This window comes from Amia ocellicauda, chromosome 10, assembly GCF_036373705.1.
Source record: "Amia ocellicauda isolate fAmiCal2 chromosome 10, fAmiCal2.hap1, whole genome shotgun sequence".
Taxonomy (NCBI): Eukaryota; Metazoa; Chordata; class Actinopteri; order Amiiformes; family Amiidae; genus Amia; species Amia ocellicauda.
The window spans coordinates 2,123,609-2,147,194 of NC_089859.1; the positions used below are offsets into that span (position 1 = coordinate 2,123,609).

A 23,586-nucleotide genomic window follows, 5' to 3' on the forward strand; every position below is an offset into this window, starting at 1 on the left:
TTATTGTGGCATTCATACCTGAATATTACACCTGTGAGACACTGACAGAGGTTTAATGGTCCAGGAGGTAAAGCATTCAGACAGAAGCTGGTACAGGAATATTTTGCCTTTTTGACGAAAGACAAGTTCCTCGTGTGATTGATCTCAAAAGGTGTCAAAGTCTCCGGTACCTCTGGACTGAAATCACATCTACACAAGCAGGCTGTGCGTCTGTGACCCTTTTTTAAAGTAGCCCACACAGACCTTTACACACAAAACCCTCTTCCTGCCATGCGTGTCCTGACCCTGATGACCACTTTAGTCAACCAAACAATATACACTTACAGAACAACACAACACGCACCCTGGACATTGCCTTTTCTTGTTTTGTTACAATTGTGTTCTTCTTCACTCCCAGAACCCTCTCTGTTCAGGATGATGTTTATTTAAAGGAACTTGTTTTAAAAATACAGTCAATCTCCAGTTCAGCACCATAACGGCAACAGTGACTGAAATAAAGAGCCTCTCTTACAAAATTAGCAAAAAAAGTGCAATGGCAAAACCCCAAGTAAAGGAAAATCACATTTATTACTCGTAGAATAGGTGACATTAACAAGCACATTTAGTCACATCAGTGTCAACATTAACCTTTTTTTTTTTTATATATCTTTTTTTATGAAGACATGATGACGTTTTGTGAAATAGGCATTGTCCAAAAGATCTGTGGATTAGAAAGAAATGCCACATCTACATACTGTGTGTATACAGGCTAAAAAGAAAACAAATAGTAAAGGTTCACAGCGTCTAATGAAATCAACATTTGCTGTATATTACAGACGGGTGTAACGCCCCATTGAAAAAAAGTTTACTGCGAGATCGAATGACTGTTACTGGTTAAAAAAGTTCTCTTTACTCGGGGGATAAAGTTAACAGAGACAGAAAACTGCCGCTGCGTCCACAAGCGCCTGTGAGCGGCTGACGACGACAGACACGCGACGCCATTATAAACGAATCCGGTCTTGGTGGATAAGCTGGTCCGAGCATCGTGCATCTGTATCTGTATCTGACAAAGATCGGTGTCCTCCTCGCGCCCGTCTGTAATGTCCCGAAATAACCAACTCTGCACCACAGAGCCATCGGCCTGTCCCTCCGACAGATCCGAGGGGACGGACGATTCACGTGTCACGAGTCCAAGCTCAGATTTATTTTCTTTTTCCCCTAGAACATCTGCAGTCCAGTTTTCAGTTTGCAGAGGTCGCTGTGTGTCCATAGCGGGCCGTCAGACGCCGTGCGGCTCGATCCGGAGACGCTGGGAGAGAGACGGAAAAAAAAACGGTTAGAGGAACGCGTTTCAGACAAGAGACAACGTCGTAGTCCAGCCGCCAGGTGAAATCATTACTGCGTTACATTTTGTAGCGTTTATAAATAAAATGGCCATTAAGCAGCAACAGAGAGATTGCAGACCAATGAATCAATACACATCATGTATGTCAACGGCTCCACATTGTTCCCCCACAAAACGGCAACTGCCAACTCCCGTCAGCGGCCCGTCCTCTCATCTCTGCACAACACCGGAGCGGAGGCCGAAACGTCGGGCCGGCCCACCGAGCTGAAGAAGGGACCCCGACGCCCACGCGCTGCCGTGGGAGCCCAGCACTGCCGTCGAGCGCTGGCCAGAATCAGACTGTGTGTCAGGATAAACGGGAGCTCTCCTCAAACGCGGGCGTCCGAGCGCTCACACCTGGCCCCTGTAGGTGCGTCTGTACCGATGATGTTTTAGTCTGGGAAGTGTGTAAACCGTAGGTGGTTGAGAGGCCTGCCCCACCGCGGTCTCCACACAGACGCCTCGCTCTGGGCCACTCACCCCCAGCCCTGCCGGTGTGACGCAGCGGCGCTGAAACCGGCCCGAGCCACCCACTCCCCGCTGTTACCTAGCAACTCCCAATCGTATTGAAATCGCTGGTCGCAGAACCAGGACGGAGAGTCAGGAGAATTTTCCTAGTATATCGAAGAAATATACAATGTTCTTATATGCAAGAGACATTCCTCACATATTGCATCTATCAGCTGTGACTCATCTGCACTGTTTTGGTGCTGAACATGTTCCAGCTTGTGCACTTTAATAACAATTTAGACAAGCAGACAAACAAGTGATCTGCTAATTAGCACACGACAAAAGGTTTCTCTTTCCGGTCAACGGTTTTCTGTTCAGCCACATGACGAACGCACAAGTCAGCTGCGTCCAAAACAGTCCCTTAATACTCGAGCAGGGCGACGTGACATCTTCTCCGCAGAGCTGTGCGTCCCATCATGCGCCTGCCCTTTACAGTGAATGGCTTTTCTAAATCGGCACAAAGGTGGGAATTATCAGACCCCGCGGGAGGTTAATGTGCCACGTCGCCAGACCCGGTCCGTGCCACAGAGAGGCCAATTACGCAGCTGAACAGAATACAAGGCCCGCGTCACTGTGCCACACGTGTGCTGGGGGGGGGGAACGCACAAAGAAAAACAATCTTTCCATCGCTCTATAATTAGGTCCGCAGCCCCTGCTACGCTGGTGGGATGTCTCTCTCTCGAGGCCAGAATGAAAGAAGAAAAAAAAAACAAGCAGCCCCTCGTACGGCTAATGATCTGCATTGTGTTCTCAGGATCCTGCATAAGTGGAGGAGAATCGAGTTAATCGCAGCGAAACTGAACTAGCATCTGGGGAGGAGCGGAGGTGAAAGAAAACCCACAGAACGACAATAAAATGAGTCAAAATGGAATTAAAACACATATTGCGATCCGGGACACGGGGGTTCTAGTCTATTATTTTGTAGCTGTGGAAAAGTGAATGTTACTTGAGGTGTTATTGTTCTAGACTCCGATCTAGATCAATTGCAATAATCACTCCCTTTAAAACTAAATGTCCATCAATGTATAGACTTAAAACACACAGATGGAAATCAGGCTGTATGTGAATTAATAAACTGATGATATGCATCTTAATTTAGTACTTAAACTACACTACACCAATTAACACAATTCTGACATTGTAGGTGTTCAAGGCAAAATAAATTCAAATAATCCAGAGGCATTCAATGATCAAGGCGATCAGTCAGAGATAAAGAAATGAATGGATCCGAGAACAAACCAAAACACGGCAGTGCACCAGAGAAACTGCAAGAACAGACCAAAGATGGACAGAGGAAGCTAGCGAATGGATCCCAAGAGATGAAAAAGACCTGGAAGACCACATGCAGGACGTGTATCCCGAATCTCCACACGTGTGACATGGAAAAGGGCAGCAGTAGATCGCAGTCAGTGGAAACATCTTATGGAGCCTTCATCCAGCATGGGATCGATATGGGCGATTCCTCCGGCCTTTTACGATTTCTATATTAAAAATTGTACTTATTCTTTTTCATTCCAATCAGACACAGATCTGTTTCTATTGCATGCGCTATATAGCAAGTACGGCATCGTAACTGTATGTAACCTGCAAAAGCATTATTATTATTTCAGAAGCAGTCCAGTGCACGTCAGTTAGATATTCTTTCCTCCGTGCCTATTTATAGCCCCCCGCATGTAAATCCCGCCATGTCCTCGTCGGCGGAGCGCTGTGCTCAGAATAGCGTTCTCCACAGAGCGCTGCAAGCCTGTCAGAGTGCGACGCCCACACAGGCCGCGCGTGGGGGGGTGATGTCTCTGCTCGAGATGCAGAAATCATTCATATATTACGCCCAGGTACTACTCTCCCCTCGGCGTCCCACACACACTACACGCTGACTCTCAGCGCAGTGGGCTCGTACCAAGGCACAGGGCACCGGCAACGCTTGGTCTCGAGGGACTTTTGCGTAACCAAAAGAATTACTGATCCACCAAAGTGCACGAAAAACCAAATTAAAACACGGCTATTCAAGAGCCCCCGAGTCGCCGCACAGGTCACACAGCTGTCGTAATAACTGGTCACTCACAGTAGGCGTTGCAGTCTATAGTACTCTATCTGTTTACAGACACATACATGTATATCATACACCTTTGGTGCAAAGGACGGGGGTTTGTTGTCTGTTGGATACACAACAGGATTGTGGTCATTGGAAGAGGCTTTTGATGTTGGCATTGCAGCCTCACACACCAAGACACACAAGGTGAGACTGATGTGATCCAGGCGAGAGACCTCTTTACAGGAGCTCAAGATATTCATTAATTTGGGGGGTCAACTTTTCAGGACACATTTTGTCCCTGAGCACACCAACCCAACAACCAAGCGCTCAATCACGCTCTCACGCTCAACGTCTCGGCAATGGGGGGGTGATTAAACATCTCAAAAGGGTCTTTCCTCTCCTGACTAGAGAGGCAGTGTGATTAAGGGGTATCTGTATTCTACACAGCAATCCCCCCCCATGATGATGACCCCCTGGCTGTGGTCAGTCCACGTGCCGGCGGCCTGTTCCTCACACGAGACTCTTCTCGGTGATTTCGACAGGAAGCAGCTGCTTCTCGAACGTCACTGCGTGGCTTCCCTTTTCTCCGCGTCGCTCGGGCGTCAGCGAGTGCGAGAAACCGGAAACCCCAGCAGCACTTTCATCTGTGCGGCCCCCCACGGCTCGAGTGACACGAGGGGACAACGGCCAACGAACACCAGGATGAACTGGCTGCTTCCAAGGAAAGGCGGCCAGGTTTGTGTTTGAGGAACCGCAGACGGAGCCGGGGCCCCAACCTGCTTCCTGTCATACCGCAGCGGGGAAACCCCCCCCCCACCTACGCTGCGCCGCGGGCCGGTGGCCAGGACAGAGAGGGGCTGCAGAGTCGAGGCATGAACAGGGTCGGCCCTGAGGGGTAAACTGTCACACAACCCGTGACTACGGCTGTCTGTAGAGGAGCAGTGTAACAGCTGGCCCAACTCGCCCCAGTCTTTCAGCAGAGGTGCATCGTAGCCCGTCACTCCCAGTTCTTAATGTTTTGATTGGCCTTTCAATGTGGGTTTGAGATGAATGTTACAGGCGCAGGAAACAGAGGCACCGGACTGGAACCAGAGGAGCTCAACGTGGTGTTCACAGGAGAAATTAGTTGCTCACCTGGGGTTGGCGTTGTGGGCCGCCCGGTCGCTGTCCACAACCTGGTCCAGCACGGACATTGTGGAGAAGTGGTCCAGCATCAGGCAGCCGGGGTCTTCAGACTGATGGGGCACTTTGCCCAGCGGGTAATCCTGCCATCTCACGTCGTCTGAGAAACGCAGAGAGGAAATCGGGCTTTAAGGTCGACGGCATGGAATAACAAAACGTGTATGCTAAACAAGTTATAGACAATCCTAAACATAGTTTATTTATTTTTTTAATGCTTTTGATTCTACCAAAACAGAAGATACAGGAGAAAAGGCTCTGCTTGTATGCTTCAGGACACAGACACTGCAGACACATTCGAGACCATAACAGTTATGCCAAAACCACGCCCTGTTTCTGCTAGGGGCGGGTTCTAGCCTTATATATTGCTGATGGATCTTTTTGTTTGAGCATCATATAACCTCTCCTGTAGTTATAAGCTCCAGACACACACAGACGTGTAAACGTTAGACATTGTCCGATTAAACCGCAGGTATTGTGTTTAGCTCGGTGTTTGCAGCGGGCATCCGATCTGGGAGTGTTTATGTTTACAAAATGTAAATCGTGTTCAGCAATCAGGTCAACAATGGCAACGAGCTGGAAGCAGCGCACTAACTGATGAACGTGTTGCAATTGACCTGCCCATCAAAACTCACTCAATGACTCACTGACTCTGAGTCTGGCCGATTTGTTTGTCTTAAAAAGAAACTAAGTTGCCTCGCAACTCGTTATAAAACTGAAGACTGTATGTCCCGTTTTGGTTACAAATTCCTTGCCTAGTGCACAATGAGAAATAACTCTGTATATAAATATATCGTGTGTGTGTGTGTGTGAGAGAAATTAAATGTATTTTGCGTTTTAAAACGCAATGTGCTTGGCAACATTTCACTTGTGTTGTGCGTTGTGTTGAGCTGCCATACAGTGTTTTGCTGCTGAATAAATACCAGATTAATTCCACAAATGCCACTTGTTCGAGACCATTTCATAGTTGCAAAAATAAATTAGTTACTCAAATGCATTTAACTGATATATATATATATATATATATAAAGATTACATTTAGATGTGTTGGATAAATAATGTTAATGCTTCAAACTGTTATCTCCAGGACTCTAAATATATATTTGTCACAACTATATTTAATTTAACCCAGTGAACCAAACAGATTTTTCCTTCGCTTTTGTGAGGTGCAGTTTGTGAACGCCTCGTTCTTTCCGGTTAAAATAAATCTACCTAACAATCCTGTTTCTGTCTGCATTGGTTGTTTTCGTGTCACCAAATCGGTGAATGGAATGAACTAATTGAATCGATTAACCAAACTGAACTGAATCAAATTAAATTAAAAAGAGTCGAACTGCCCATCACTACTATACTGTGACACGCTCTCACTGTCTCCAAGTCTACCCAATCAGCACTTTCAAGCTGTTGACCAATGACACGGACCTATAAGGCTAGAACCCGCCCCTAGCAGAAACAGGGCGTGGTTTTGGCATAACTGTGTTAGAGAAAAGAAATGACGCGGTGGAGGGGACTGTAATGCAACGTGAGGCAGAGAGGCTTCTGGGTGTTTGTCGTCTCGATTGTGAGGAAGAGGGGGCCGTGATCCTGAGTGGGGGGCGCAAGAAACCGATGTCTTTACCCGTGCAGATCTGCCACGGCGACCCCTTCAGCAGCGCCGCCCTCTCCGCCACGGCCTCTGGACTCGGGTACTGCTGCAGGGCGTCCATTGCCTTGGGCGCCGTCTTCTCCGCGGGGCCGCAGTCCCGGGTGGCCAAGCGCTGGGCCTGCTGTCTGGCGTGGGTCTGCAGGCTCTCCAGCGTGTAAACCGGCTGGTCCTCCGGGCCTGGGGAGGGACAGGAGCCCCCGGCCTGCGTGTAAATGCTGCAGAGCTGGAGTAGCTTTCGCTGGGTGTCCAGGGGCAGAGGCCGGTCCATGCCAGTCAAGATCCTGCAAAGACGAGGGTTTGTTCAGACACCGCTGACGGGACGGGGGTCTTACTCTGGGGGGGTGCTTTGACTCACCGCTCTCAGGTCTGTGTGGGACGGTTACAGACTCTGGTGCTGGTGATCTTTGGAACAAATCAAAACTTTAACCGACCCACGAATCTCTGAGTATAAACCTGTACCCGACTGTGGTTTCATTTACGGTCAGCTGGCACCTTCTACGACTTAGAAATTGAACCATGAACGAGTTTGTGCTTTGTGATTGGCAGGTGGGTCAAAGGCCTAAATCTGCAGAACAGTGCCAATCAGAAAGGAAGGGGAATACAGGTGGAGAGATGCACCTCTGGGTGTTGTATTGTATTGCAATACTACTGTGATTCCAGCGCCCTTTAGTCAACGTTTCCAGCTGTGGAGAAAAGATGGCTTTCTCAACAGGGGGTTTTCCTCGAAGCCCAAGTGAGTGAAGCCGAAACTCATCTCGTCTTCAATATCTAATCTACCTACCCACACTCCCTCCCAAACAACAACCCTCAAAACTCATGAGTCACGGCCTCGCCTGGAGGGCCGCGCTGTGTGTCATCGTGAGAGCAGGGGCCTGTGACAGCGTCAGCTCGACTCCGGCCCTTTGCATGTCGAGCGAAACGGGAGAGTTTACATCTTAGAAATCACAACACAAGAGCTGAACAATGAACAGAAACGGAGCGGCGTGGTTTTGGCCACTGCAGGGACAATCGCCACTCATCTGGAAAATAAGATGCATCTACATTACAGTGCTTTTCCACGAGGATCGGAGATGAATCAACTGACCTTGAATATCCACGATGTGCTACAAAAACAGTGACCCGAGACATTTCCTTCACTGTGTACAAACTTCAGTTACAGAGCAGCGGTGTCAGAGCTCAGACCACGCCAATTAATCGGTGGATCGGTGAATATTTTCTCCCCTCGTGTGGCTCCAACATCTCGTTTTGTACTTGTTTGAACCCTATCTTTATTCACAGGGTTTAATTCTTATCACATGCACAACACACGCCTCCTATTCGGGGAATCCCTGTTCATGCGCTCAGACCGAACAGCATCCGGTGCCGATCGACAGATTGGACAGATGAAACCGGACTCGCGCCCCCTACAAAGCTTGTGCTCGGCTAACGGCAGAAGCAGAGCGACGCAGGTCTCTATGAGATGACTGGCGGCTCATAGGAGGGCGTTAACACATTGGGCTCACAGATGTGTGGAGAGTTGGGGAAACCCTGGCCTGAGAAATGACTTCACGATTACACTGTGCTCGGAGACGTCTCCCCAACCGCCACAGTCTCCCCAACTGTTAAAACTGAACTGAAACAGAGCACAGAGCCCAGCAGACATCTCTTCACAGTGACGGTCGAGGCCAGAGCCAATACTCACTGCTGCAGAAGGCGCGGGGTGGCCGGACACGGAGACTCGAGACACAGCGTCAGGAGCTTCTGCCACTGAAGAGACGCTCGGCTGACGAACCTGTGGGCTTTGTTTCGGGCCTGACACCTTCTGACACCTTCGGCTGGTTTACCTTTCAAGATATTCAGGAAGGGAAAAAGAAAAGTCAAATCAGCACAAATAGAGATACAGATTCCGCTCACAACACATGATGTAGAGTCTTCACTAAGAGTCAGCAGGCAGGAAACAACTGGAAGACACTTGTTGGTTTGGAGCTTTAGTTTGTTGCCAACCCTACATTCATGATAATTGTTTGCGATACTTAATGTCAGTCATATGGGGGTGCATTCCCTTCCAGTCATATCACACTGTTTAAAGGTCAACCAAATATGAAACAGTTCGCTTTATCGTGTATTGGAAGATTTATTGATCAATACATTAAAAAGAAAAGTGAAGTGAAAATTGGCTGAGAAGACTTGATTGATCTCTGGTCATATCGTTTCAGAAAGAATGCCGGACCCAGCATGACCCTGCCTCTGTGTGTGTGTGAGTGTGTCCCACTCTGTCTGTCTCTGTCTGTCACACGCTCTCTGCGTTTCTCTCTCGTGCTTTTCTTAGCCAACCAAGTCTGAACACTGGTAAGCAAACAGACATTTGAATAATTATTTTTAAAGGAACCGTTCACTCGCTGATGGGCCTGGGGACATTTTACATTCTGAGTTGGGAAACGATGAAATGAACTTGTGGTCACATTGAAACACAAGGGGGTGTGTGTAACAGTTACACAGATCAACAGTCCTAGGTGTGCTGGCCCGTGCAACTGCTTTAGACGGGAATGTTTGGCTTTTTCATCCACGGCGCCTGACTGATAGTTTCACACGTTTCTACACAAATACTAAAGGGTTATACCCTGCTCACTCATTTGGACTTCGTTGTATAAACTCTAGTTGTCTTAAATGTCTTAATATAGCGCTTGTTAAAGACACAGGACTGTATAGCACTTTGGATTGGTCTTCAGTGGTTAATGCATCACTTCCCTCATTGTAAACATGACACCACTGACTGTACAAACTGTGTTTCTGTGTCACCTATTGTTGGAGACATTTCTTTCAGGGTCAGGTCATACTGTAAAGGTTACACTTGAAGCACTACAAGTGCTTCACTACACTACTTCTGCAACTGATTTAATACAGTCTCACTCTTACGCTTAGAGGTGTGAGAAATTTCATCACACTTTGTTGGCACAGTGAGGCCATTAGTGCGAGTAACTGACCTTCTTCTGTCCTGTATTTGAATGTTAGATTAAGTCAACTTAAGGTTAAACTGGTGTAAAAAAAAACTGACGCATTCATTGCTGGCAGATGCGTAGTAAACTTGGGAACCCTTCTTCTTCAGCAGCAAACGCTGTCGTACAAAAGTCACGGCTGCAGGGTTTACAACACAAATGATCCTAAAGTAAACTCTTTAACTTTGTGTTAACACACACACACATCGATCACAGAGAGAGGCCGATACTCACGAGCCAGAATTAACTGGCATTCTCTGAAAAATAAAGTGTACTTTCTGAGAAAATCACCATAATTACCCCCGCTGTGCCAGATAGATACAAAAATAAAGAACAGCCATATTTTTAAAACTCAGAAACCCCACATAGATTTAAACATTGATAAAGGTTTGTGTAAGTTCCCAATTCTTAAACAAGCTCAAGGAGGTCTGCAGGGGTTGGTCCCCTAGGGAGCGAAAAATGCCACGGTCGACGCTCGGGTCAAAATGTTACGAGCCGTGACATCATTTCGATCCGAGCGTGGGCCGTAGCATTCTTCTGCGGTCCAGCAATAGTCAACGCCCAAGCGCAGTAGTAGTGTGGGAGAACCTTACTCGGATCAGAACTCTCTCTGTTCGTGCGTTCCGGGCCCGAGACGTACCTGCCCGGTCGCTGCCGCAGAGGATCTCCGAAATCCAGCCAGAGACGTAGCGCGCCCGTTGGTCCGAGGTGTCACCGCACAGCTGCAGCTCGAGGAACAGCTTCTCCAGCAGGACCTGGGCGAACGCCGGGCCCAGGCTCTTCAGCAGAGGCGCCCAGAAGCGCAGGAAGAGCCGGGGGATGCAGGGCGAGGATGGGTTGGCGTTCTCTGCAAGGACAGGCGGGACAACAGGTGTCGGTGTTGCCCCTTTTCCAATGTAGCCATCATCAGCTCAGTTAATCCGCATCCGATTCTCAATTGAATGGTTCGTGGAGATTGATAATGGTGGCAGAGATGATCATTACATGTAGGCAGTTCTGAATAACGGCCTACGCATCTTTTGACCAACACAGACGTTGATTTATTTAATCTAATCTGAATTTAAAGTGGATAAAAAGCTTGTTAAAACTTGACCATCACTTCACGAGGTTTATTCAAGCTAAAGCAGTGAAAACACCCACAAAGCAAACACATCACCAGTCTGCTACAAGGCAGGTAGATCAACACAACTTCAGACACCGACACTTATTTCTTTTTAAAGATCAGCAAAAAATAACGAAAACAGCAACCATTACCCGAGAGATCGATATCCAGAGATTCCAGCTGTTCAACAGTTGGCACAAGGAATCCATCGCTGAGCAGAACGTCCATCAAAACTTCACTGGAAAAGAAGAGAAAAGAAAAGCAGGTCTACAGACACTGACATACAGGCATCAATAGTCGACTGTCAATAACCCCCCCCGTCTGTGTGCTTTTGCCTCCTTCCTGGTAGTCTGGGGTGTTTTCTCTCATCTAGTGAACTCAACTTCATTGAAGGGCTTTAGTTTAAACGATTGGAACAAACTGAAATGCAAAAGTCACGGAGAGACCAAATCAAACTCTGAGCCCTCCGCTAAGATAAAACTACAAACCTGTACTCAGTGGCGGCTTCATTTTGGCCAGATGGTACCTTATTCAGCTCCTACCCGTCACTGCTATGATGTCTAGGTTTGTAGTTTGCTACTAGTTGGGGTGGGGCAAGGTTTTGGATTAATCCGGCCCTGGGACAGTGATGCGTTGTTGTTTTGAGCCCAAACTCTCTCGGAAGGTGACATTTCGTGCGTTTGGGAAGACGGCAATTAGAAAAGGGGCAGTGCATTTCGTTCTCAACATACGGCCCATGCCAATCGAGAAGAAATAACCAGTACTGTCCGATTCAATGCCGGGTTATTAGTTTTGGCAGAGATATATATATTTAAAACAACGTGACCAGTGTGTAGTAGCCACCAACTCCAGTGAAATGCAGCCGCGCGGTATTGTACAAGCAGATCTGAGAAACTCCACACACCTCTCTCTGCTGTTTTCTGCGGAGCTTCTCATTAACTGTGGCATCTGGACCAGTTGTGTATCAAACCATTCAAACATGTCACGTCTTCCACGGCAGCCGCGGAGACGGAGGCAGTGGGCGGCTACCTCTCCCATCAGTGTGACGGGCTCAAGCAACGCCTACACACTAGACACTCGCGGCTTCCTGGGGCTGACAGGAGTAGGATGAAACGAGCTGTACGAGGAAAGTTCTCTTACACCTTTGAAGTAAAAGGAGTGGCTTAGTTCTGAGCAAATTAGCAGATTAAAACCATTTTTGTCCTTAAATAAAGATACTAAATGTTTTAAAAGAATTCTAAAATGTAAAAAATAGCTGTCCATTTACCACACCACATTCCACACGACTAATGAAGGACAATTGTATAATTTACTGTAAAGCCAACAAACAGAGAGAGCCTTTGTTCTTTGTGCATTTGTTCAAATGGAAACCATATTCTTTAAGGAAACTTCAGAATTTGCCCAAACTCCTACAATAATGTTAAGTCAAATTTAGCCCAACGACAAAAAACATCTCCCTCGCAGGTCACCACACAAACCACACACACCAGCGTCGCTGGGCTGAACACACTTCGAGAAAAAAATCCTGCATTGTTCCAAAACAGCTTTCATCACACAGAACATATGACTGCATGCATTTTCGGTTCCTATCTTAAAGTTCAGACTTAATTCAGCCTCCTACAGACATATAGACACGGTTATTATATTCCCTTCCCGAGCCGCTAGAAGAATTCTGAGAAGAATCGTTGTGTGCGTGCGCGTGTGTGTAAGAGAGGCTCGTATGTGTGGGAGGTAACCATACTGGGATTCCCCAAAGTAAGTTAATAATCGATAGGAGGTTGTGCGGTGTGGGCGGACATGTGCCACGGAGACGGCCTGGAGAACACCAGCCACACAGAGCACATGAAAGGAGAAAGCACACACCTACAAGACTGCAGAGCCCCTCCTGTAATTACCTATCAGGTCCCCGAATGGTTTTATCTCATCTTCCTCATACGAAAAGACCATCGATGATAATAACAATAACGAAACCATTCCATCGCTCATCGTCCGCTTCCGACATTTGACATCCATCGGCGTTTCAGTGCCCGTCACTTGCAGGAGGAACATCAGTTTTCCAGTAAAAGACAGCGGGGGGTTTTGTCGTCACATTTAAAGCGGAAATGTCAACACACACAGCTGGCTTCGCACAAGGAGAAGTCGTAATGAAACACCGCCAGTTATTATTTTTTTCCAACTACCTGCCGACTACTCAACGGAGGCTTTGTTTCGGGCTCTGCGATGGATTGGACAGCGTCCATCGTGCACTGGGAGTGTAAGTTGTGTTTGCTGGGTGGGAACGAGATCTGATTTAATACAGAGTTGACACCTCGTCTGAAATCCATTGTCCTTCAACCCGGACACAAATAGTTCCTGTTCTGCTGGAGGTTTTATGAAAGAGACATGCTGCCAGATCAGATCAGATCAGGCTTTCCTGGTTCCAAGTTTTTGTGTGGATAATTTAAGGAGGCCCTCCCCTCCGCTTTTCAATTAATGCCTGTGTGTCGGTTGGCATGCTGCCGGGACACCCTGCCAGCCAAGAAACACACAATCGCACCCGTGTTCTGAACAACGGCACCTGTACCACTGGGATAGAAATAAAACGACAAACGTGAGTCTATAAAAAAAACACAAAAGGCCGGTCTTGGGCACGGCCCTGCTGCCAAAAATGTCTTGTAGGATGCAAATGTGGGATTATAGTGAAACCTCAACAACTCTCACAACACCAGGGAGAGGCAACAACTGATGCACAATTAATCAAGACTCGTTTGTGCAGTTCGACATACAGCCACATTCAACTCAATGTCAGGGTGCTAGGTTGACCTCCCACCCCAAACGTCTGTGTATCAAATGACAACTTCAAGGGTAGAAAATAAACACACAGTAGGCAAGGAAGGTCATGGGCTGAACATGATTACATTATCTCTTGCTCTTGAACAGCGGTTCTCCAACCATGGTCCCAGTCAGCCCTGAGCCAGTGAGCGCTGTGGGTCATCCTAAATCACTCCTTTCCGCAGATCGGTGCTAACGACAATCAATTAATGACGTCACTAGATTTCCAAGTCGGTTATGAAGTGAGGATCTAAGGCAGACCCAACACAACCTGCCGAACTGCGGCTCTCCGGTACCAGGGCTGGAGAACAGGACAGCTTGGCGTGGTCCGAGTCGTCTCCTGTGACACTCACCTGGACTCAGCGGACACTTCCTTGATCTGCATGACGATCCACTCCAGGTCCGATGAAGGGCTGGGCCACACCTTCCTGGCCTTGTTCTCTCGGTGGAGCTCAGCCACGGTCTGTCGAAGGGGTCGACCAGAGGAAGGAGAGTTTAGTCTCAGTTCAAGCAGCGATCACGCTGAAATGGAGGAGGGTCTCCTTACGAAATCCACAAATTGTGAATAGAGACGTGTCTTTGTGTAGACGCCACACAACTCGATGACCCCGAAACCTCTTCAAAAAAACAACTCGAAATGACAACTCCCACTGTCACAAAACACACAAATTCACTATAGAAGGTTAAGAAAATAAAAACCATTAGGCATAGTCATCATCATTATTTTTTCATGTATCCAAGCTTAATTACAACCTAATAAAAACTCCAATTAAGAGGTTATTGCATCCTGCTGATGTAGGTCAATCAGCTTCCTATGGTGTAGCTAGATGCAAAAAATACATACATTTAAAAAAAATATATATATGTTTATAACAACATGACTCGTAATAAACCCTCATGGTGCTTGTGGGAGTTAAGGAAGACATGTTGAGGTCAGAAAACAAAAATAGAGAAGATAACAGAGGTGGATAAAATATATATATGGGGAGGTTTTCACAGGAACCGCAGTGTTGTCAAACATGGGTCCCTCGGCCGAGGAACTGTCAGAAACTGGCCACTACTACTGCAGCAACAAAACATGGAAACCACTGCGATTGATGCCCACTCCGAGTACAGTTGCGTGTTTTGCTGAATAGTTAATCCCCACTATTGGCGAGCGTCACGGCAGAAGCTCTCGGAGAGAAATCTCCCGTGTAAAAAAACACAACAGCGTCTCTTACACATTTCTCAGCGCTCCCACTCCCCCTCCCACGCGGCTCTGTGGCGTCATGTGGTTGGCCATGATAACAAGACGAAACCTGAGTTATAAATAGCCGATCGGGCCGAGGAGAGACTTCTGTGAGAAGGTTACGCTGAAGCAGAAGCCTCTAATTAAATTCTGTTAAAAGCTCCGTTCGAGATGAACACAAATCGCCCGGAGATTAGAAAAGTGAGCAGCTAGCAAGAGGAAGCGCCTCTCCCGGCTACAGGCATGTACATAAACACAGGGAGGTGAAGGAGCAGCGACACGTGTAGTCAACCGAGAGGCCTGTACAGTCAGACTTTTTTTTATTACACAATACAACCACCTTGCTAATCATACTAATAATCTGACAAAGAAAACCTCTACACAATCCCTGGAACAACTACTTCACATACTGAAATCACAACACCAGCGCTGTAACATTTTTCTGACAAAAATAACATTAAATGTGAGCATTGTCAGTTGGGTAATCAAACACCTAAACTGATAAGACTGTTTCCATCGATTCATAATAATAAATGTATAGTTATAGTTATTATTAGGATGGATTTCAAGACCTCAAAGCCCCACTACAACCTAGAGGCTGAAATAATGCAGTGTGTGTCCAGCCAGGACTTCACCGTTCACAAACTGTGCGCTCCTTGCTCGGCACATTATTTGCAAACTGCCGTGGAAAGAATAAACTGATCTCACGGGGTCCCCAGCTCTTACAACGTTATTAAAACGCACAACCACAGCCTGTTGCAACACTTCCAACATCTACAAAACGAAAATAGGCGCTTGCGAGAGACTGTAACTGTTAAAGCCCCGGGACGAGCCTTAAACAAGCACGCAATCGGGGAGGCCGTGAGGGTTTACTGTGGGGATCGCTGACCCACACTGTGCTTCTCTCACGGGCGTATAAACCGTCTCCTTTCATTTACAACACTCGATGGGTGTCGAGGATTTGTTTTTTGCACATAAAGTGATAAATCCAAAGCTTCTCATGAGATTAAAATACAACACAGTGGCTCTGAATAGGCGGTTTCACTAAAACTAATCCTTAAACAATGACATCTAGTGTAAAAATCCCATTGCAATGTACACAGTTATCTCAAAGGGAACGTGTTGCTCTATGGATTCTAAACATGGCTTCCTGCTTCCTGTGTCACATGACTCTGCTGCCACCTGCTGTACGATTCACAGATCTGCCTCCAGTGCAGACTGGATGACATCATCCCTGACAGCTGAGGCAGATGTGTTGTGCATTTGAAAAGGGAATTTCAGGATCGGTTTGTTACAATGACTTAATTCACACTTCGCTGGGTGAAATGAGAATAAGGAATGAAACGCATATGAACTATCCAGGGTGGCGTTTTCTGTGAGGGTTTACAACAACACCGAGTTGGTCTGAGCCTCAACGACTGAGCCGAGAGGGTCGTACACATCGTCGAAGAGCTGCGCGCGTTTGTGTTGACTGATCAGCAGCGCTGGAGGGAACGAGGGGAATGTTGTCCACAGATGGGAAACCGATGGAAGAAGTCCTCTCTCCCGCCAGGTGAATGGCTCCCCCTCGTTTATTTCGGTTGAGAATAATCAACGCAACTCTGGGCCGTTGTGCTTTACTTTTGAGCTTCAGGCATCCAAGACTAATATATAAAAGGTAAATCTACTAATTCACATTGTGCTTATTGTGCAGTATAAAGCCTGATGCACTGGTCATTGTGGTGATTAGCCAACACAACTATTTAAGAGTACTTAGTGAAATAAACAAAATTAATGTTCAGTCTCAGAAATTCAACTGATCTGTCACTATGAAACCTGAGCTTATTATTTGGAGTGACCTAGACTTAAACTAACCCGTCCTATTCATCGCCACCAAACACCCCTATCATTGTATTTATCACAAATGGACATTAAAAGAATAAGCGTTACCTGAAATTGTTCCTTTTCATACGATATCAGCAATTCTCTGGCTTTCCCTAAAAGGAAAAGAAAGGTCAGTCCACTTTACTCCAGTGCTGCGTCTGAATTGGAGAATCGCTTGCCTCCATCCCAGCGAGTGAGACGGACACTAAAACTCACACCGGAGCTCTTTTATAGTTTCCAGAGACGAGTTATAGTCCCTCCTATTGACAGAGCACACAAACGGCACATCACCCCACCCTCGCTGGAATGAAAAACCCCATCTCTCCCAGACAAGCGTCTGAGCGCAGCCCTCTGGACCCAGACCAAAAAACCTCCTCACTGAAGATCTCTCTTCTCCGGAGTCTCGCCGAGAGATAGTCATCCTCCGCCAGCTCCTCTTCCTCCTCCTCCTCCTCCTCCTCCTCCTCGCTCTCCGAGTCCCAGGGCTCGGCCAGGCTGCCGTTGAGCTGCCGGGACCAGTACTCCCGCTGCAGCCACTCCAGGACGAACTTACAGCCTGAGGGGGGGAGACAGAGTCAGGGCAGGTCAGTAACTTCAGCAGCACCGCGGTCAACACACTTGGAGCCAGAGTCTAATTGTCAAAGCGAGCGTGAAACATCCTGCAGTCACACAATCTGCACATGCACACACTGACAGGGCTGCTCCACGTACCCTTCCGGCACCAGTTCAGGGTGGGCAGCTTCTGATGCGTGATCTCGTGTCGCAGGTTCACTATCCACTCGGGAATGTTCATCTGGAATGGTATTAACAAGAGTCAAATAATACCTTATAAAACATTTTTAATGGTTATACCGGTTCCCCTGAAACCAGACCGAGCTGAGGATCATAAACAGAGTACATTAAATCTTTCTGACACAAACCCTTAGCCGGTCACATACGAGACACAAAAATAAGAATGAAGTGATTGCTACACAATCAATACTCCATGTCTCACTACAACAGACTACAGGTCTCAGTGCTCAATGCAAAGGGTTCGGTCGGTGTTGACACTTATTCCGGTTTTGTTAACTGGTGGAGTGGATGAATACAAAACACAAAATGCAATCCCCCCCAACACCATAAGAAGCCCCCCACTAACCTGACTGGCCAGTCTTCTCAGAGGGATGGTCACGATTTTCTGTCTGCGTTCTGTGATTAAATTAACAAACCTAAAGCAGAAAATGTTTTCATTATGCTCAAGAGCACAGTGATGTTATCGTGACACAACAACACAAACACAGAGAACACAGCGGATCGGTGGCCTTGGGCGACTGCCATGGTCCTGTAGAGCCCAGATATGTGACGCTTCACAGCCAAACAGTAAGACTGGAAGACATTGACTCACACGTACACGTCACTGCATAGCGATCAGCACACCGAGTCCAGTCTCACCTCACTAGGGCCATCCCGTACAGCAGGACCAGCTCATGGGAGTCCAGCTGGCCGGAGGCGTCCAGCACCTGACAGCGGACCAGCTCTGCGGTGCTCTCCACGGCCACGGGCGTGCTGTTCCCAAACCTGCAGAGCCCATAGCACAGGCATCACCACACAATACCACACAATACCACACATGTGCAGGCTGGGAGACTGAGAAAAGAGGCATCTTTCAGAGACAGGATCACACAGGCGCTCCTCCCAAACAAGGAACTCTCCCAGTAGTGCTAATATAGCAAATTGTGAACCAATTATACATCAGATTATGGAAGTTTCAGCTATAGTTAAGATGACAATTAGAAAGCTGAACCCTGGCACACCTGCATTATTGCAATGCCGAGTTACACACGTTGCCGTGTTGCAGACAGACAGCAAAACTGGCTTTGAATGGAATAGTTTCACTGGTGTTTATTTTACAAATATAGTAAAACATAATAACAGTAATAATAATGTAAAGTGGGAAACGGTTACTTCGTGATCGAAGCAGTTCATTAAATGCAAGTTTTACTGCAACATCTTTGCACAATTCAGGTCTAAGCTGTAGTATTGTGGCTTGTGTGCACATGTATAATAAACACACACACAGTGTGTAACACACAGAGCACACTGCACACACACACAGTGTGTAACACACAGAGCACACTGCACACACACACACAGTGTGTAATACACAGAGCACACTGCACACACACACAGAGCACACTGCACACACACACAGAGCACACTGCACACACACACACACAGTGTGTAATACACAGAGCACACTGCACACACACAGTGTGTAACACACAGAGCACACTGCACACACACAGTGTGTAACACACAGAGCACACTGCACACACACACAGTGTGTAACACACAGAGCACACTGCACGCACACACACACACAGTGTGTAACACACAGAGCACACTGCACACACACAGTGTGTAACACACAGAGCACACTGCACACACACACAGTGTGTAACACACAGAGCACACTGCACACACACACAGTGTGTAACACAGAGCACACTGCACACACACACAGAGCACACTGCACACACACACACAGTGTGTAACACACAGAGCACACTGCACACACACACAGTGTGTAACACACAGAGCACACTGCACGCACACACACACACAGTGTGTAACACACAGAGCACACTGCACACACACACACACACACACACAGTGTGTAACACACAGAGCACACTGCACACACACAGTGTGTAACACACAGAGCACACTGCACACACACACAGTGTGTAACACACAGAGCACACTGCACACACACACAGTGTGTAACACACAGAGCACACTTCACACACACAGTGTGTAACACACAGAGCACACTGCACACACACACAGAGCACACTGCACACACACACACACACAGTGTGTAACACACAGAGCACACTGCACACACACACAGTGTGTAACACACAGAGCACACTGCGCACACACACACAGTGTGTAATACACAGAGCACACTGCACACACACAGTGTGTAACACACAGAGCACACTGCACACACACACACAGTGTGTAATACACAGAGCACACTGCACACACACAGTGTGTAACACACAGAGCACACTGCACACACACACACAGTGTGTAATACACAGAGCACTGCACACACACAGTGTGTAACACACAGAGCACACTGCACACACACACAGTGTGTAACACAGAGCACACTGCACACACACACAGTGTGTAACACACAGAGCACACTGCACACACACACAGTGTGTAACACACAGAGCACACTGCACACACACACACACACACACACACACAGTGTGTAATACACAGAGCACACTGCACACACACAGTGTGTAACACACAGAGCACACTGCACACACACACAGTGTGTAACACAGAGCACACTGCACACACACACAGTGTGTAACACACAGAGCACACTGCACACACACAGTGTGTAACACACAGAGCACACTGCACACACACAGTGTGTAACACACAGAGCACACTGCACACACACACAGTGTGTAACACACAGAGCACACTGCACACACACAGTGTGTAACACACAGAGCACACTGCACACACACACAGTGTGTAACACACAGAGCACACTGCACACACACACAGAGCACACTGCACACACACACAGAGCACACTGCACACACACACACACACAGTGTGTAACACACAGAGCACACTGCACACACACACAGTGTGTAACACACAGAGCACACTGCACACACACACAGTGTGTAACACACAGAGCACACTGCACACACACACAGTGTGTAACACACAGAGCACACTGCACACACACACAGTGTGTAACACACAGAGCACACTGCACGCACACACACACACAGTGTGTAACACACAGAGCACACTGCACACACACACAGTGTGTAACACACAGAGCACACTGCACGCACACACACACACAGTGTGTAACACACAGAGCACACTGCACACACACACACACACACACACAGTGTGTAACACACAGAGCACACTGCACACACACACACACACACACACACACACTGTGTAATACACAGAGCACACTGCACACACACAGTGTGTAACACACACACAGTGTGTAACACACAGAGCACACTGCACGCACACACACACACAGTGTGTAACACACAGAGCACACTGCACACACACACACACACACACACACACACACTGTGTAATACACAGAGCACACTGCACACACACAGTGTGTAACACACAGAGCACACTGCACACACACACAGTGTGTAACACACAGAGCACACTGCACGCACACACACACACAGTGTGTAACACACAGAGCACACTGCACGCACACACACACACAGTGTGTAACACACAGAGCACACTGCACACACACACACACACACACACACACACAGTGTGTAACACACAGAGCACACTGCACACACACACACACACACACACACACACACACACAGTGTGTAATACACAGAGCACACTGCACACACACAGTGTGTAACACACAGAGCACACTGCACACACCCAGTGTGTAACACACAGAGCACACTGCACACACACACAGTGTGTAACACAGAGCACACTGCACACACACACAGAGCACACTGCACACACACACACAGTGTGTAACACACAGAGCACACTGCACACACACACAGTGTGTAACACACAGAGCACACTGCACGCACACACACACACAGTGTGTAACACACAGAGCACACTGCACGCACACACACACACAGTGTGTAATACACAGAGCACACTGCACACACACACAGTGTGTAACACACAGAGCACACTGCACACACACACAGTGTGTAACACACAGAGCACACTGCACACACACACAGTGTGTAACACACAGAGCACACTGCACGCACACACACACACAGTGTGTAACACACAGAGCACACTGCACACACACACACACACACACACACACAGTGTGTAATACACAGAGCACACTGCACACACACAGTGTGTAACACACAGAGCACACTGCACACACACACAGTGTGTAACACAGAGCACACTGCACACACACACAGTGTGTAACACACAGAGCACACTGCACACACACACAGTGTGTAACACACAGAGCACACTTCACACACACACAGTGTGTAACACACAGAGCACACTTCACACACACAGTGTGTAACACACAGAGCACACTGCACACACACACAGTGTGTAACACACAGAGCACACTGCACACACACACACAGCGTGTAACACACAGAGCACACTGCACACACACAGTGTGTAACACACAGAGCACACTGCACACACACACAGTGTGTAACACACAGAGCACACTGCACGCACACACACACACAGTGTGTAACACACAGAGCACACTGCACACACACACACACACACACACACACAGTGTGTAACACACAGAGCACACTGCACACACACACACACACACACACACACACACAGTGTGTAATACACAGAGCACACTGCACACACACAGTGTGTAATACACAGAGCACACTGCACACACACAGTGTGTAACACACAGAGCACACTGCACACACAGTGTGTAATACACAGAGCACACTGCACACACACACAGTGTGTAACACACAGAGCACACTGCACACACACACACAGTGTGTAACACACAGAGCACACTGCACACACACACAGTGTGTAATACACAGAGCACACTGCACACACACAGTGTGTAACACACAGAGCACACTGCACACACACACACACACACAGTGTGTAATACACAGAGCACACTGCACACACACAGTGTGTAACACACAGAGCACACTGCACACACAGTGTGTAATACACAGAGCACACTGCACACACACACACAGTGTGTAACACACAGAGCACACTTCACACACACACACACACACACAGTGTGTAATACACAGAGCACACTGCACACACACAGTGTGTAACACACAGAGCACACTGCACACACACACACACACACACACACTGCACACACACACACACACACACACACTGTGTGTAACACACTGCACACACACACACACACACACACACACACACCTGCCCCTCCACGCAGAGATCCTGTGCAGCGCGTACTTCTGCAGGGCGCTGTCTGTGGAGTAGAGGTACTCGGTGACCTGGTCCCACTCCGCCTTATTGATCCAGGCCACTATGCGCCCCGACTTCTCTATCGACGTCTTTCTCTTCATCTTATTGCGATATTGCGACACAAAATAAGCCGCCGCACAGTCGCGCAGACCACAGCATGGACCCGCCACAACCTAACAGTCACGCCCACATCCGCGAAGACAGGCCAATAGGAAGCGAGATCTGCGGCCCCTGCCCCGCCCACACAAACACGCACGCAAGGTCGGTTGCGCGGTAGCTCCGCAGACGACGCTCCGGCCACAGACGCGCAGATCTATGTGTTTACACTCTATGGCTCCGGCCTGAGCGCTGCTCAATGCGGTCCGCCGGATCACTCGACCGATGAGCACAGGTTCCGCAGTTAACTAGGAGTTGTGCGCATGTGCGAGAAAAAATACACTGCATCACCAATTGAATCAGTTAGATAACTGAATTTAATGTATTGCAAAATATAATTGTAAGTAATATGTTGGGAAAATATTGTGTACATAAAGGGTACAATATAGTTAGGAAAAATAGTTAGGTTATTTATATAACAACTATTTGCATTGACAAGAGAGTAAAAATAAGCTTGGTGTTGTTTTGGACTACAGAGCTTAACTATATGAATTTTGCGTATTCTGTCATATTGTATTTCTCTTGGGTCAAAGGTCACCACTTTGCGAACTTGTGACCTGTGAAAGTGTCCACCAGAGGGCGCACTTTTCTTACAATTTCAGCATACAGACTGCATACCTCATAAATACAGACATACATGCAAATTCATCTTGTCTAACATATCTATAAATAAAATCCTATAT

The 23,586-nt window shown here is 47.6% G+C and overlaps 1 protein-coding gene across 2 annotated transcripts; it reads right to left on the reverse strand.

Annotated features, from left to right (window-relative positions):
• Positions 1-548: 548 nt before the first annotated feature.
• Positions 549-22,953, reverse strand: las1l (LAS1 like ribosome biogenesis factor). Of its 2 annotated transcripts, none has more exons than XM_066714704.1 (13): positions 22,736-22,953; positions 18,140-18,265; positions 17,847-17,916; positions 17,420-17,501; positions 17,088-17,264; positions 16,775-16,821; positions 13,971-14,080; positions 10,959-11,044; positions 10,345-10,551; positions 8,411-8,552; positions 6,703-7,010; positions 5,040-5,187; positions 549-1,288 (listed from the first exon to the last, which is right to left on the reverse strand). In XM_066714704.1, exons 1-13 carry the CDS (start codon positions 22,846-22,848, stop codon positions 1,198-1,200), a joined length of 1,707 nt encoding a protein of 568 aa, XP_066570801.1. In that variant the 5' UTR covers positions 22,849-22,953; the 3' UTR covers positions 549-1,197. The 2 variants fall into 2 exon arrangements, with proteins under 2 accessions (XP_066570801.1, XP_066570800.1); XM_066714703.1 differs by having other exon boundaries at positions 22,700-22,953.
• Positions 22,954-23,586: the final 633 nt, after the last annotated feature.

What these genes read in the sequence shown, in the direction of transcription:
- las1l (XM_066714703.1), bottom strand. Translation starts at nt 22,848, where the DNA reads ATGAAGAGAAAGACGTCGATAGAGAAGTCGGGGCGCATAGTGGCCTGG. An exon ending in TACGGGATGGCCCTAGTGAG is followed by an intron (nt 17,917 to 18,139) that starts GTGAGACTGGAC and finishes TTTCTGCTTTAG; the next exon opens with GTTTGTTAATTTAATCACAG. An exon ending in GCCCACAACGCCAACCCCAG is followed by an intron (nt 1,289 to 5,039) that starts GTGAGCAACTAA and finishes TCTCTCTCCCAG; the next exon opens with CGTCTCCGGATCGAGCCGCA.